General features: G+C 38.5%; 1 protein-coding gene across 4 annotated transcripts in view; it reads right to left on the bottom strand.

Annotated features, from left to right (window-relative positions):
• The window catches only part of GRB14 (growth factor receptor bound protein 14), a 127979-nt gene that overhangs the window by 11991 nt on the left and 99912 nt on the right, over positions 1 to 16076 (bottom strand). For 3 of the 4 annotated variants that reach the window (XM_032638537.1, XM_032638535.1, XM_032638534.1), the window contains 4 exons: positions 15172 to 15246; positions 10964 to 11101; positions 5641 to 5751; positions 5354 to 5449 (listed from right to left, as the gene is read on the bottom strand). In XM_032638537.1, the coding sequence (XP_032494428.1) occupies positions 5354 to 5449; positions 5641 to 5751; positions 10964 to 11101; positions 15172 to 15246 (420 nt within the window). The remainder of the gene's footprint in view (positions 1 to 5353; positions 5450 to 5640; positions 5752 to 10963; positions 11102 to 15171; positions 15247 to 16076) is intronic. The other variant, XM_032638536.1, reaches the window with a different exon arrangement.

Here is a 16076-nt window from a genome sequence, read left to right as displayed (position 1 = left end):
GCAGTAGATAAGAACTACAGAGGCTTTACTTTCAAGAGGTAGCATCATAAGAACTGGACTGCTAGGCTACAATTGGAAAGTGAGTCTAGAGTATAATTGGATTGTTAGTTTGAGAAACATTAAGAACGCCAACTGCCATGGCCCTCTATAATTCCCTCCATTTCATGGAGCCATTATGAACTTAAAAGTAGGTCTGATATAGAAGAGATTGAAGAGACACCATGGAAACCAATCTTACCCTTAGGATGAATTCCATTTAAACATTCTAACAGAGCTGTTTCTCTACTAAAAACTATTTTCTTAAAAGCAATTGCAGCAAAGTGGATATATTTGGTAATTAGGCAGAAAATCAGAGGGAGGTGAGGGGAGTCACTGTTTTCAAGATTTTGCTTTTAACATGAATACAGTCATTTAAAATTCTCTGTGTTGACTTCTTTATCCAATTATTTCCCAACTTATAAAAATTATTTTTTAATTTAAGGTTTGATTGACATTAATAGGACCTAATGAAATTTATTTTAAATCAACTCTAAGCCTACAGTAACTTTAAAAAGAAGACAGTGGAGCTTAATTCCTAGTCAAGTTCATTTGGAGAATATACAATAGCCTGCAACCACAATTTCACAAGGACATGCTGCTTGGACACCTTTTATTTACCTGCAGTGAAAAGCCTGCTACCTACTAATAAGACTGTTTCCTTCAAAGATGTATTGTCCCTGGTACCTGTGGTGTTAGGAAGTTGCTTCTGTGCTGTTGAAAGTTAACTCTGGCTAAGGGGTAGGGCATGGGTCACCTTAACATTTCCCTGTCCTATGGAGGGGCAGATAAGGGACCAAAATGTGTTAGAGAGAAACTAGCAGAGTTCTAACTGAAGGGAAGGGGAAAAGACAACATGTAACTAGGACACTGTACATGAGCAAATCTCCCCTTTTCTAAGTCTTCTGATTTTTCTGATTCTATATGTAACTGGAATTTCTCCAAAGAGAATGGGAATATATCTGATGCTACATGAAGAGTTTACATGTGTATATGAAAAAGAAAGGAAAATAAAACAAGGGGCCAAATTCTTGGGGGAGGCTATATCCAATAAATAACACATAATAAAAAGAAGAAGGACACTTCTGGTCCAGCTAACATAACATAGACTAGTCTTTCCCTGCTCCTCGATACTAGGTACAATGATAAACTCTGGAAATAACACAATAGACAACCAAAGGAGATGAGCAAAATCTACCTCTAACACCAGGTGAGCCCAGCTGCACCAGCCAGGGGGATCAAACCAGTGCCCCACTGACAAGCTGCCAGTCCCCTATTAGAGAGCCTCAAATGTGTCTGTGCTGGCAGGCCAGGGTTCCTGTAACTGATTATTTTAAAGTGTAAAACAGATCATATCACTTTCCTATTTGAAACCGTGGTGGTTTCTTCGGCTCCGCGATAAAGGACCTCACTGATGCTGGCCTCTATTTCCAGCCTCATCTGGAAACACTTTGCCATAACTGAAATAAACAGGGAACACAGATGTGGTAGCACAATAATGGTCCCCATATATGTCCACACCCTAATCCCTAGAACCTGTGAATATATTAGGCTACCTGGCAAAGGGGAAATAAGGTTGCAGATACAATTAAGGGTGCTAATCAGCTGACTTTTTTTTTTTTTACATTTATTTTCATTTATTTATTTTCTGGCCGCACCGCGTGGCATGAGGGATCTTAGTTCCCCCACCACGGATCAAACCTGTGCCCCCTGCAGTGGAAGTGCATTCTTAACCAACGGACCACCAGGGAAGTCCCTAATCAGCTGACTCTGAAATGACGTGATTATCTTGGATTATCCTGGTAGATCCAATGTAATCACAAGGGTCCTTATCCAGAACCAGAAGAGAGAACCAGAAAAATGGCAGCATGGAAAGGACTCAGCTGGATATTGCTGGCTTTAAGGGTGGAGGAAGTTGCCATGAGCAGCCTCTAAAGGCTGGAAAGGGCAAGAAAATGGATTTCCCCCTAGAGACTGCAAAAGAGAACGGAGCCCTGTTGACACCTTGCTTTTAGGCCAATAAGACCCATTTCAGACTTCTGAATGACAGAGGTATAGGATAATAAATTTGTGTTTTAAGCCACTAGGTTGGTGGTAATGTGTTACAGCGGCTATAGAAAACTAATACAACAGAGCATCTTTAAACTGGGCATCTGTGACTTGAAAGAGGCTTTGAGAAGAGTCAAACGAGAGGAAAAAAAAGGTAAGAAGGAGACAGTCTTCCAGAAACTGAGCATTCTGGATATAGAAAGAACAAAGAAAGCTTTTAGTACATTTCATCATTTCTTAGACACACATTTGTTTTCAAACTAACAATCTGTATTATAATCTATGGCATCTCATATTCACTGTGGATGAAGTGACTTGCCATTGCCTGAAACTGATATGGGATTAAGAAGTCATTAGCATGAAAACCTTGCAAAAGGAATGCCAGTAGCTAGAAAGACAACCCCATGGACCATGGCAGAGCACTCATCTGAGAAATGATGCCTCCCCAAAGCTCTTGAACCACAGAGCTGGTTAATCTGTGGAAAATATGAGTATCCATGACTCTGAGATGAAAATGATTCAGAAAAGCCAGATTGAGAATATGAAGAAGTTTTAAGAATACCTCAACTAACTTATTTCATATATATGTATGTATATACACATACATACATATATATCTGTGTGTATACACAAAATTGATAACATCAACAAAAATGATGAAAATCAGGACTATAGGCCTGAATAAACCTAAATATTCAAATGAAAATAAAAATTATAAGTGATATGAAACATCGTATCACAATTTTATTGGCATAATTCTCATCTAATTACACAAAAAGTAATAGAGCATCCTAGTAAAATCAATGGCATGTCAGAGTCACTGAAAGACTGATTAAAGGAAGTGGGTTTACCACCTGCTTCTGTGTTGAGTGTTTGAATTTGAGGCCCTTAGAAGGGAGAAAGACTTGGCTAACAAGGTTGGAAAGTATCTCTTCCACCAGCATAGCTAGACTTACAGGGTTCTGATGGAAGGGGAGAGAAAACCTGAGACCTCAAGATATTTTCTCTACCATAACTGTGATGGAGTAAAGTCTACCAAAGAGTGCCAGCTTCTTTATCTATAAAAGGACAGCACTGGATGAACTCAGCATTTCTTAATCAGGCCGACACCTGGAGCTCAAGTCACTAACTCGGGATCCCCCAGGATGGGGCTGGGCACATGGAGCTTCAGAAAGCACCTCAGGTGATTCCAGTGCATATCCCTAGTTACGTAGTTACTACTGCTTTGACTGGTTGGTTTCCAAGACCCTCTAAAGTACTCTTCTCTTCTTCATTTTGTTTGTTTGTTTTACATTTTACGACAATGAGAGCAAACAAGTGACTACTTAACATGAGGGTTTCAAAGAATCAAGATTTCTAAGATTTGCTGAAACCAAAATCATGACAGCCATTTTGACAGTAGACTATTTGAGAAACAAACAAATCTCTAATAAAAAGGTAACCATAGTGACTTTCTGCCATAACAGCAAAAGGAAGAAAATTTCACAGTTAATCCAAAAGCTTCCTTTAAATTACTTTAAAAAACTTTCTTCCTACCACTTCACACGCACTAGGATGAGTATTTTTTTAAAAAGTGGAAAATAACAAGTGTTGGTGAGGATATGGAGAAACTGGAATTCTTATACATTGCTGGTGGGAATGTAAAATGGTTTAGCCTCTGTGGAAAACATTCTGGCAATTCATCAAAAAGTTCAACATAGAATTACCACATGACCAGCAATTCCATTTTCAGGTATATATCAAAAAAACTGAAAGCTGTTACTCAGACAAATACATGTATAGACATATTCATAGCAGCACTATTCACAATAGTAAAAAGGTAGAAACAATCCAAATACCCATCAGTGGATAAACAAAATTGTTTATTTAACATATATATATGTTAAACAACACACATACAATGGAATATTATTCAGCCATAAAAAGGAATGAAGTACTGATACATGCTGCTACAACATGGATGAACCACAAATTATTATGCTAAGTGAAGAAGCCAGACCCAAAATGTCACATATTGTATGATTCCATTTCTATGAAATATCCAAATTGGTAAATCCATAGAGACAGAACATGGATTAGTGGTTGCCAGGGGCTGGGAGTAACTGCTTAATGGGTATGGAGTCTCCTTTTGAGGTGAAAAAAATGTTTTGGAACTAGACAGAGGTGGCAGTTGCACAACTTTTTGAATGTACTCAATGCCTCTGAATTGTTCACATTAAAAATAGTTAATTTGGGGCTTCCCTGGTGGCACAGTGGTTGAGAGTCCGCCTGCCGATGCAGGGGACATGGGTTCGTGCCCTGGTCCGGGAAGATCCCACATGCCGCGGAGCGACTAGGCCCGTGAGCCGTGGCCGCTGAGCCTGCGCGTCCGGAGCCTGTGCTGCACAATGGGAGAGGCCACAACAGTGAGAGGCCCGCGTACCAAAAAAAAAAAAAAAAAAGCTAATTTGGTTAATTTTATGTTATGTGAATTTCACCTCAAAAACTTTCTTGCAAACCTGGTATGACAATGAGTAATTCTGATTCTGATTATTCTGCCCTTCTTAAAAGGAAATGGTCGATAAGTTTTATAATTATAAATTTAAAGTTGTGCTAAATTTGCTAGCATACAAGTTTTAAAAATAAATGTGTTTTCTATACATCCTGGAAGAAATCAGTTCTGTGTCTCTCTCCCCCTACCTACTTTTAGAACATTCCTACTCCTTGTCAATATGCTTACCAATAAATTTTGCTTATGGAAGCGGTAATTTTTACTTAGCACAAAGGTAAATGTTTGAATAATACAGCTATAGTAAAATTTATAAAATAATTTGCATTAAACTAGAAAGCAATTCACACAACACTTAAATAAAACGTAAAACAACTGCACTAAACATATCCAGGTGGGCACATTTTAAAATATACTTCACATCGGATTGATGGCAATGTTTTTAAAATGCAGACTAAGTCATGGACAGGAGAAATTTCAATCAGTTATACTTGCTATATATGTAGTACTCTTACAAAAAAATAAAGAGCAGAACATTTTTTAAAATGGAATACTCCACACACACAAGATAAATGTATTAGGTTATTGCACTCTACTCTGGAAATGTTTATCTTTCAGATAAAAAATAAAATACACGCATTTGGTGGTGGTTATTTTTCTTCTTCCTCACATACCCACATGCATTCATAGTAAGTCTTCTGAATTTTGAAATACAGGTATTTTCAAACTTTGATGGTACTCCCAATGTTTAATAGAAATTCACACCTGCAGTGAGATTACCTTAAACAATCTAATCGCGGTCACCCAGCACGTCCTACTCTGCTCTTCTTCTGCACAGAGCATTTTCAGGTCTCGAGGCCCTCCTGCTTTGTTAGGCTAGAAGGCCACAGCACATTGTTTATCGTTAATGCATATCTTGAAGGTAACACCTGTTGAAATAAAAGCCACTAAAATTCTCCTATATATAAGAGAAAGCTGTCTCTTTTTAAAAGAAATTAAAAGAAACTCAAGCTTACCTAAAAGGCTGAGGCTTGCTTTATTCATCTAGCAAAATATTAAGCCTGTACCTTAAAGCAGAATCCATAGTTAGTCGGTGCTCCATGTTTTTTTTTGCCTGCCAGTGACACATAAATATCACTATTGCCAAATTCGCTGAAAAACTGCAAATGCCGTGGTTCCTTAAAAAAATATATATGTATGTTGAAATGGATACATATTTTTACACTACCTTTTGTATTTTTATTATGTTACATAACTTATACCTTGGCAAAAATTATTCCAAATAATGTCACAGATACAAAAGGAAAGGAAAACTAAGTCACTATATCCTTAAATAACCAGGAGCTGGATATGAGATTATTTAATTTGAGAAGTAGTGATTTGTTTATAATTTAACTTCCAATATACAAAAAACTATATCTTCCTAATTTAAAATTACTTGCTTTAACCACCACTTCAAGGAATCTGAGGGAGAGAAGAGAGCAAAGCATGGCTTTTGAAAATGTATTCTTATTTGGGTTTTAAATAATGGTAGTTCCACAAAGGGAAGAAGGTTGGTTTGAGCTTCTATAGCAGCTAAAGAAAAAAAAAAAAAACAGATGATGATTCCTGCTTCATTGAGAAATGATCGTCCCTCATGTTTGTGTACTGCCTCACGTACCACAGCAAGCAATGAAACAGGCGGCATGACCACCTTCCTTTACAAAAGGAAGGAAGCCTGTACAGATAAATTCAGGGAAATTACCTGGCAATGGAATGTGTCTGATTTTCAAGGCAAAGTGGAATCATGAAGGGCTATTTCTTCTCTGGGAAATCCATAAGATTTAGAGCTGGTCATGGGAAATCACTGGGTCATATTATTCTGTGATAGGTTAATAACTTGGAGAAATGCTTAATTCTGGGGTTGAATGTGTAATCAAAACTGACCACAACGCATTGGTTCTTTAAAACCTTGCTACTAGTCGCGTGGTCCCACACCAGCAGTATCAGCATCACCTGGGAGCTTATTAGAAATGCAAAATCTCATAGCCCACCCCAGATCTGCTGATTCAAAATCAAAATCTGCATTTTAACAAGAACCCAGGTGATGCATACACGCTGAAATTTGAGAAGCAGTGCTCTTAAAACAAAAAGATAAAGCAGAGCATTCAGCAATTTGAGCAACCCATTCAAATCCAAATCCAAACAAATTTCAGTCATTGGCCAGTAGGCTGGCTATTCCATCAGTGATGATTAGTAGAGCAAGAGCTTCTGTGTATGCAACTGTTTCTCTGTGTGTCACTGTTCTTGAGGCATTTTGATCTAATGGATGACTAAAGTTCCCAACTCCATGGGAGAATGAGGCAGAAAAGAAAATTGTTAAAAGAGACCCAGGGCTTCCCTGGTGGCGCAGTGGTTGAGAGTCCGCCTGCCGATGCAGGTGACACGGGTTCGTGCCCCAGTCCGGAAGGATCCCACGTGCCGCGGAGCGGCTGGGCCCGTGAGCCATGGCCACTGGGCCTGCGCATCCGGATTCGGCCGCAACAGAGAGAGGCCCGTGTACGGCAAAAAAAAAAAAAGAGACCCAGCCTAGGGCCCTTGGAACAAGGGAGGAGAAGGGAGAAAAGTACTCTTGTTGGCAAGGCCTTTAAAACTTTATTCCTTGATAGAAACTGATTTGCTAGTAAAAATGTCTGATTTCTATGAAGATGGAATAAAACCATCCCTGCCCACTGATACTGTAGAAGTCAATGTAGCTGAGTCATTTGGACGTGAGAAAAAGGCAGCTTAAGAAATACTGGAAGGACATAAGAGACATGATGAGTTTCTTCTCTTGACTGATTTTTGTTCCATTACTGCAGACACATCAAAGCTTATGACAGTACAAGACTAAGGCTGAGCTGGCATGGTTAGCGAAAGGTAAGCATGCAAACGTGTATATAAGGGGGAAGTTGGAGAGCAGGGTACTTAGATGTTTCTCTGTAAGGCATAGCCACACCTCCAAGGCTTGCGTAAGTGTTTATCTAACTCCCATGCAGCCTACATCTTTAGAAAGTAAAATAAATCAAGACCCTTCTGATAGAAAAAGGGCAGGAAATGGTCACTTTGCCAGGTAGAAATGTCATATTAGACATTAGATAACCTACATGATTTTTAGAGGTCATAATCCTTGAGTTTATCTAATATCTTGAATTTCGTTTTTAAGGGGGAACGTAAAATCATTTTCATATATATAGACTATGGAACACATGCTCGTTCAGCACAGGCTAGAGAGAACACTATTATGTACGATGCACAGCAAAGTCAGACACCATGTTGAGGAGAGCTGAGGTATGACCTGAGAACAGAGCTTTGATGCCTATAATGTTGCCCAGCCAAGGGGGGACCACTGCAAGGATAAGAGTATCACTTCAGTAGATGGAATAGGAGCTGTCTTGTTATGTAATAGGTGGGAAAGGAAAGGAGGTGGAGGGTGAAGTAAAAAGACAATGGGCTGTGGATTTTCATGCGAAACCTGTTAAAGAATTAGGAATTCAGGAATTAAGGAGATATTGTCATATCTTCCAGTGAAGAATCACTGGGAAGACAGTCAAAGAAATGTGATTACTGGATTTAGAAGCCACTTTTCTCTGATGCTAAAAGTAAAAAGATGATCCAGCACACATTTGTTTAAAACCACCTTCGTGGGCTTCCCTGGTGGCACAGTGGTTGAGAGTCCGCCTGCCGATGCAGGGGATACCGGTTCGTGCCCCGGTCCGGGAGGATCCCGCATGCCACGGAGCGGCTGGGCCCATGAACCATGGCCGCTGGGCCTGCGCGTCCGGAGCCTGTGCTCCGCAATGGGAGAGGCCACAACAGTGAGAGGCCCGCATACCGCAAAAAAAAAAAAAAACCACCTTCGTATATTACTTCATACATGAGGAAAACTGGGAAAAGAGAAACTTCATTACAAAGGTTAAGAAAAAGTCTAAAACCTTAATTACAAAAATGGGTAATTATTCATCCTAACATTATCTATAATATAAAAATTTGAAAACTAGGTTTAAATCCTCAAGAAAAATTAAATGCATCTATATGATAGAACACTAGTAGTCAAACTATATATACTTAAAAATAAAAGATTTCTGTAAAGGAATGGATTACTAAATAAGTAGAGGCCTTTTCCATGAAGTATTCTACCACTTAAACCTAAAACACACATACACACACACACACACTTGCACATGTGTGTGCACACACGTGTGAATAGCAGCAAAGGAAAACTGTATATCAGGGAAGGGAGGAAACTATGTAAGAACAGTTGGGGAAAATATGGGAAGTATCACTCCTTTGCAACTCCATATCTCCATACCACTGCCCAAATATCTATAGTCTCTATCATTAGCTGTGTTCTGGGCATTTCCATTTGGATACTTTACCATCAACACACTATATCTAGAACTAAGATCAGTATCTTTCTTCTAAGATTTGATTTCTTCAAATCTCCTATTCCTGTTTATTCTATCATTTTCTTTTTTGTTTGTTTGTTTGTTTTTTTTGCGGTACTCGGGCCTCTCACTGTTGTGGCCTCTCCCGTTGCGGAGCACAGACGCGTAGGCTCAGCGGCCATGGCTCATGGGCCCAGCCGCTCCGCAGCATGTGGGATCTTCCCAGACCGGGGCACGAACCCGTGTCCCCTGCATCGACAGGTGGACTCTGAACCACTGTGCCACCAGGGAAGCCCTATTCTATCATTTTCTATTTCTTTATTTTCCTTATGTCTTTCTCTAAGAACATTAAGTGCTTCCTCTTCTTTCATATCAACCAGTCAACAAAATCTGACCATTTGTCATTTAATCTTACATCCATCCCCTTCTCTCTCCACTGCTCATCCTAGGTTAGATCCCATTGCCTCCACCCTTGCTTACTGAAATGATCATCTAGTTAGCACTAATTAGCATCTGTGCCTCAACTCAATCAATCAGTCTCTCTCCCTTCCTGCCCACTTATCCCTTCCCCCCTGCCTCCCCTGCTCACTTCCCCTCTCTGATTCTCTGTCTCTCTAATTGATTTTTTAAGCTCCCTGTGGCCATATTCATCTTCTTACAACATGATCATTTCACTCTCTCACTCAAAATTAAAAGACCTGTCCATGTCCTAACCTGAAGAAACTGTGAATGTGACCTGTTTTGCAAAGGGGCCTTTGCAGATGTAATTGAGCTAAGGATCTAGAGATGACATCTTCCTAGATTATCTGGGTGGGCTCTAAATCCATGACAAGTGTCCTTATCAGAGACACACAGAGAAAGGAGAAGGCTGTGTGAAGACAGAGGCAGAGACTGGAGTTAGGCAGCCACAAGCAAAGGGACACCTAGGGCCATGACTAGCCAAGACAGAAAATCCTACTAAAAATTTAAAGGACCAAATATTGAGAATGAGAAATAAATAATGAACATTTTCAGCATAAAAGAAAAATATGAATTTGAAGATTGAATGTGTATGTTAAGAATCAAGCAAGGTATGTATAGCAGAATATATTTGAACATACCTAGAAATACGGCAGGAAAATGACTAAATACCAATGATGATAATAAAATTTGAAAAAGAGCCAAAGAAAAATGACAGATTACCCGTAAAGAAGCAACAGTGTTGTCACTGACAGAACAGATGCATGAACATAGAATTAAACTCTCATGAAAACTCTCAAAAGTAGTTTTACTTGAAGGAAATCAATGCATTGCATAAAATGTCAAGACATAAAACACAGGCATATGGCATAGTAGGCAACAACTAGACTACATAGAAACAGATTACATAGTGCTAGTGCTAAGGGAATTACATTCATAAGTGATTATGTATGTGTGTATGAACATCTGCACAGGAATGTCTATGTAACTGTATACATAGGTATACATAAGCAAGCACACACATACATCCACCGCTGATCATAACATGATAACTTCCTCTAGGAATTCATAATCTAGATGAGGAGACAAAACTAACACACACAAAGGAATTAATAAGCAGTTACAGACTCAGCTGTGTGGTACTAACTGCATCAACAGAAGTTCAGAGGTGGGCAAGGTCAGTAGTATGACCTGGGTAAAAAGTAAAGAGGTGAACTCTGTTGGGCTTCAAAATCCCAGCCTTGATAAGGAGAATGGGGGTAGATTCAGAGTGGGGGAGAAATGGGCAAGGAATGTGGTACTGAAACAAGAGCATCCAGATGGTATCAAAGGATGTATATTGAAACTAGTGGGAAATAAAGCTGAATAATTAGTTTTTAAATGAATTATGGCAAATGTTTGGAATCTAAAAAAAATTACCAACTATTGACATCATGCAATAAGATAATGAATAAAACAAAGTAAAACCCATTTTAACTTACAACTTCCATATAATTCATAGCACATCACTGATATTCCAATTTACCTTGGATGTCCCTTTAGTAGAAAAATATAAACCGGATCTTCTTAAAAGGAAGTAAATCTTTTTCCAGGACTTCTTTCCCTGTTCTTTTGCATGTAAGAAGCCATGGATTTCAGGATACGTGCTTGAACTCAGAAACATCTGGAAGAAAAATCAGACACTCTCATACAGTTTCTGAATCAATGATATTGTAGTTTTATATTTCAAATAGAAATGTGCAAAATCAAACAGCATTGATACCACTTATACACCATTACAGAAATAGCGATATATATAACAGAAAATAAATCAGTCTTGTGAAAACCTGAGGCAAGTTCCAAATGAAAATATGCTCATGAAATATATATTCTAAGTTATCAGTACTTAGTCAAACACCAAAATTACAAGCTATTTGAATGTCCATTTGAAAAGCTGAACTTTGTCTACAGAGTTAAGTCCTGATATTTTTCATCCCTGTCTATGATTTTCCTTGAGATTATAGATTGACCTATCAACTTCAACTTCATTATGGTATATGTAAGACCATGATCCGGACTTCCATTATTCAATTATCAAAGAAATTGAGCCAAGTTCACCTCCTCGATGAAGGTAAAGTAAACAATGTCTTTGTGCTCTATGGTTCTCAGTTGTGGGTGGGTATGGGCAGGTTGTGTTTTCCAAAGAGAACTGCAACAATATCTTTCATTCCACGTGCTCTTCTGCAAATGTGATCCTGCCACTGAACAAACAGGTGAAGTTTCTCCACCCCCTTGAATCTGGGCAAGGCTTGTGACTGCTCTGACCAATAGCATATGGCAGGAGGGACAGGCTGCCATTCTAACTGTAGTCCCTTAACTAGCCTGATGGCTTCCACTCCTTAACTCTTGGAAGCTAACTTTCATACAAGAAACGTGACTACCCTAAGATGGCTATGTGGTGAGAAGCACAACGCAACTGGAAAAGCCTTGGAAAATGACACACCATGTGGGGAGAGAGAGAGAGGCCAAGGAGTACCAGACACATGTAGTGAAAAGCTATCTCAGAAGAAGCAGATCCACAATCCCTTTGGGAGTCAATCTGCCTCAGAGACCCATCCAGCTAAAGCCTTCCCAAATACCAACCTACAAAACTGTTGACAAAATATAAGTGGGTACTTAAGCCATTAAGATTTCGAATAGTTTGTTACCCAGTGATAATTAACTGAGACAGCAGGCATGTGTTGGTCAGGAAATTGAGAATGAAAAGGAATAGCTCTGAGTGGCTGTGCTCAGCATCCTTAATAAGACAGTGGAAACGCATTAGTGTCTCACTAAAAGAAGGAAATGGAAATCCCTATGAATAAACGAATGCAAAATGTTAAAACTGAAACTAAGAGAAAATATTAGCTAAACCAACGTAACATAGTTTTAAAAGGCTATTCGGGGAAATGCTGAGAGTAGATAATGTTTTTTAAGTAAATTAATAAAAAAACTTTTAATTTAATGAGCCACAGATATTAATTAATTGACATGCAAAGCAGGCAAGTAGGTTTTTTAGTTTGAGTGCTTTCCAAGTTATTAAACCAAACCAATTAAATTTTAAAAAGGGAGTCATAGAGGTCACACTAGAAAAAGAAGGAACGTTTTAAAAAGTGGAAACATTGCCTCAGTGGAGAGAAGAGGTCAGGGGCACGTGCAGGACTATATGATTCCAAAGCTATGACTTTTCTTGTTTTTATAATTTAAAATTAAAGTAATATAACTAAATTATAGGAGAATTTGGGAAAGGAGGCAGAAGAAAAACTCCAATCCACTGCCCTGTCATAATCCAAAGGCAAAGTATAAAGAGGCGTGAGAGCGAGGGGTGCTGGGGCACTGCCGCTGCTGCCATTCACCCTAACCTTCTACAGGGTGTCTGTGACAGCCTAGTAGCATATAAGTAGCTTTTAGAGAAATCCTGAGGCTAATCATAGTTCTAAAATATTTTGAAGCAAAAAATGAAATATAACCTATTACAAATAAAAAGCCCATAGAAAACAAATTTGTGATACCCAATATATTTACCAGTATATTCAAATACCAACATATTTAAAGTAATATCTATACTGGAACTATTAAAAGTTTTCTTCATTAAAGATCAGAGACTATTGAGTGGGTTCGGGGATGCCTTGGGTTTAGATCAAACAGCAACCATTATAAAGACATTGCTCACCATTAACCTGTTAACAAGTATAGTATCAAATAGAAAATAACTGAAAATTTTTATTGTAATGAAAATGTCTTAAGAAAATTACAGCCTACAGCCATTGCCAGTTTGTAAGAAATGAGCTCAACAGATGCAAAACTAAGGAAGTTTTAAATTAAATAACTAGTTTTTTCTGCGGTACGTGGGCCTCTCGCTGCTATGCCCCCACCCCGTGTCTTAAGAAAATTACAGCCTACAGCCATTGCCAGTTTGTAAGAAATGAGCTCAATAGATGCAAAACTAAGGAAGTTTTAAATTAAATAACTAGTTTTTTTTGCGGTACACGGGCGTCTCACTGTTGTGGCCTCTCCCGTTGCAGAGCACAGGCTCTGGACACGCAGGTTCAGCGGCCATGGCTCACGCGCCCAGCCGCTCCGTGGCATGTGGGATCCTCCCGGACCGGGGCACAAACCTGTGTCCCCTGCATTGGTAGGCAGACTCCCAACCACTGCACTACCAGGGAAGCCCATAACTAGTATTCTTAATTCAGCTATTTCATGTTCCAATCAAGAGTTTCCATCATAGATAATATTTCATTTAATTGCTAAATATTTTATCATAAATAGGATTGAGAGCATTTATTATAAAAGTTAACATTAAATATATGTTGGTAAAATGTCTATAATTTACTGGAAATTTTGATTTTTTCAAAGACTAACAATCTTTAAATACATCACAGAGCAAAATTCTGCCAGTTTCCTTTCATGATACACATTTTTTAAATGCTTAAAATCCTTTGACAGTTGTTCAAAACTGGGAAGAATAATATAGTTAGGGGTCTTTATTGATTTACAGAATTCTTTATCTAGATTGTACTCTTTTCTTTTCTTTCCTCTTCTTCTCTTTTCCAACTTTATCTCCAGCAAAAATTAACCACTCAAGGCATACCATCCAAAATCTGGACATGTATAAATATGGACCTCACTAAATAGACATTTCTCCAAAGAAGACATACAGATGGCACATGAAAAGATGCTCAATCAACATCACTAATTATTAGAGAAATGGAAATCAAAGCTACAATGAGGTATCACCTCACACTGGTTAGAATGGCCATCATCAAAAAGTCTACAAATAATAAATGCTGGAGAGGGTGTGGAGAAAAAGGAACCCTCCTACACTGTTGATGGGAATGTAAAATGGTGCAGCCACTATAGAGAACAGTATGGAGGTTCCTCAGAAAACTAAAAATAGAGCTACCATATTATCCTGCAATCCCATTCCTGGGCATATATCCAGAGAAAACCATAACTGGAAAAGACACATGCACCCCAGTGTTCACTGCAGCACTATTTACAATAGCCAAGACATGGAAGCAACCTAAATGTCCATTGACACATGAATGGATAAAGAAGATGTAGTATATTTATACAATGGAATATTATTTAGCCATAAAAAATGAATGAAATAATGCCATTTTCAGCAACATGGCTGGACCTAGAGATTATCCTACTAAGCGAAGTAAGCCAGACAGAGAAAGACAAATATCATATGATATCACTTATATTCGAATCTAAGGAAAAAAAATACAAATGAACTTATATACAAAACAGAAATAGACCCACAGACATAGAAAACAAACTTATGGTTACCAAAGGGGAAGGGGGAGGATAAATTAAGAGTCTGGGATTAATATATACATACTACTATATATAAAATAGATAACCAACAAGGACCTACTGTATAGCTAAAAGAACTATACTCAATATTTTGTAATAACCTATAAGGGAAAAGAATCTGAAAAAAAATAACTCTATATGTGTGTACAACTTTATCACTTTGCAGTACACCTGAAACTAACACAACATTGTAAATCAACGATACTTCAATTTAAAAAAAGAATATTATCAACTCTCATGAAGTAAAAAAAAAAAAAAGCATGGAAATGCAAGATAAATGAGTATATCTACTTATAAAATTAGAAAAATAAATAAGTAAGTAAATAAGGACCTTAAAGTTTCCCTTCATTATTTAGTACTTACATATTTTAATGAAAATATATATTTTACCTGCAAAATCTGTGTGGGGGATATTTCACCATTGGTTTCAGTTGCAAAAGACACCATATGCTCTGGAAAAAAATACTGACGAAAAGATACATGTTATATTATCCCAAAGCCATGCCAGGAAAGATTGAACTATGACCAACACAGTCATCTAAAGCAAAAGCTCTTTAAATCAGTGTGTTGAAAATTCACCCAAAGCACTTTTAAACATGCCAGTCCCTGACTCTACCCCCAGGTATCTTAATGAGAAGGTAGAAGCAGGGCCCAAAGACTAGCCAAACACCTTCAGATGGTGCTGATACACAGAGATCCATGTACCTCCAGTTACAAACACTGCCCTCAGGCTGACAGTGTGCTAGCTCCCATACGTCTTCCCTGAGTCCTGCAACCACTCTAGCAGGTACTGAAGGACTATCAGCTCCATTTTATAAAGTCAAGGCTCATAGAAGTAAAGGATATATATACCCAAGGTCACAGCCCATAGAGTAGAGGAACAAGGAGTTAAACTAGAGGGCCAGGGAGCTAAAATGACAGTCTTTTCCACCCACTATCTTTCCAAACCTGTTTAATCATAAAATTCACCCAGGAAAGCTGTTTAAAAATAGGAATTCCCAGGCCTCTTTCCTGGAGTGTCTGATTCAGTAGGTCAGGGTAGGACCTGGATCCTGTATTTTTAACAACCACTATCCCCTTCCCCAGGGAGTTTTTATGATCAGGCAAGTTTAGGAAAATATATGCCACTATACTTCCTTTAGGACAGGGTTTTTGAAGCGTAGTTCTATTAACGTCGGTCTAATAACGCTGTGTTGGGGGGACTGTCCTGTGCATTGCAGGACGTTTAGAGCATTCCTGGCCTCCACCCACTAGCAGCAACCCCATCCCCCCAGTATGGCAACCAAAAATGTCTC

Source organism: Phocoena sinus, chromosome 7, assembly GCF_008692025.1.
Source record: "Phocoena sinus isolate mPhoSin1 chromosome 7, mPhoSin1.pri, whole genome shotgun sequence".
NCBI lineage: Eukaryota > Metazoa > Chordata > Mammalia > Artiodactyla > Phocoenidae > Phocoena > Phocoena sinus.
The sequence above is the reverse complement of the archived record's forward strand: the minus strand, read 5'-3'. Positions and strand labels throughout refer to the sequence as shown.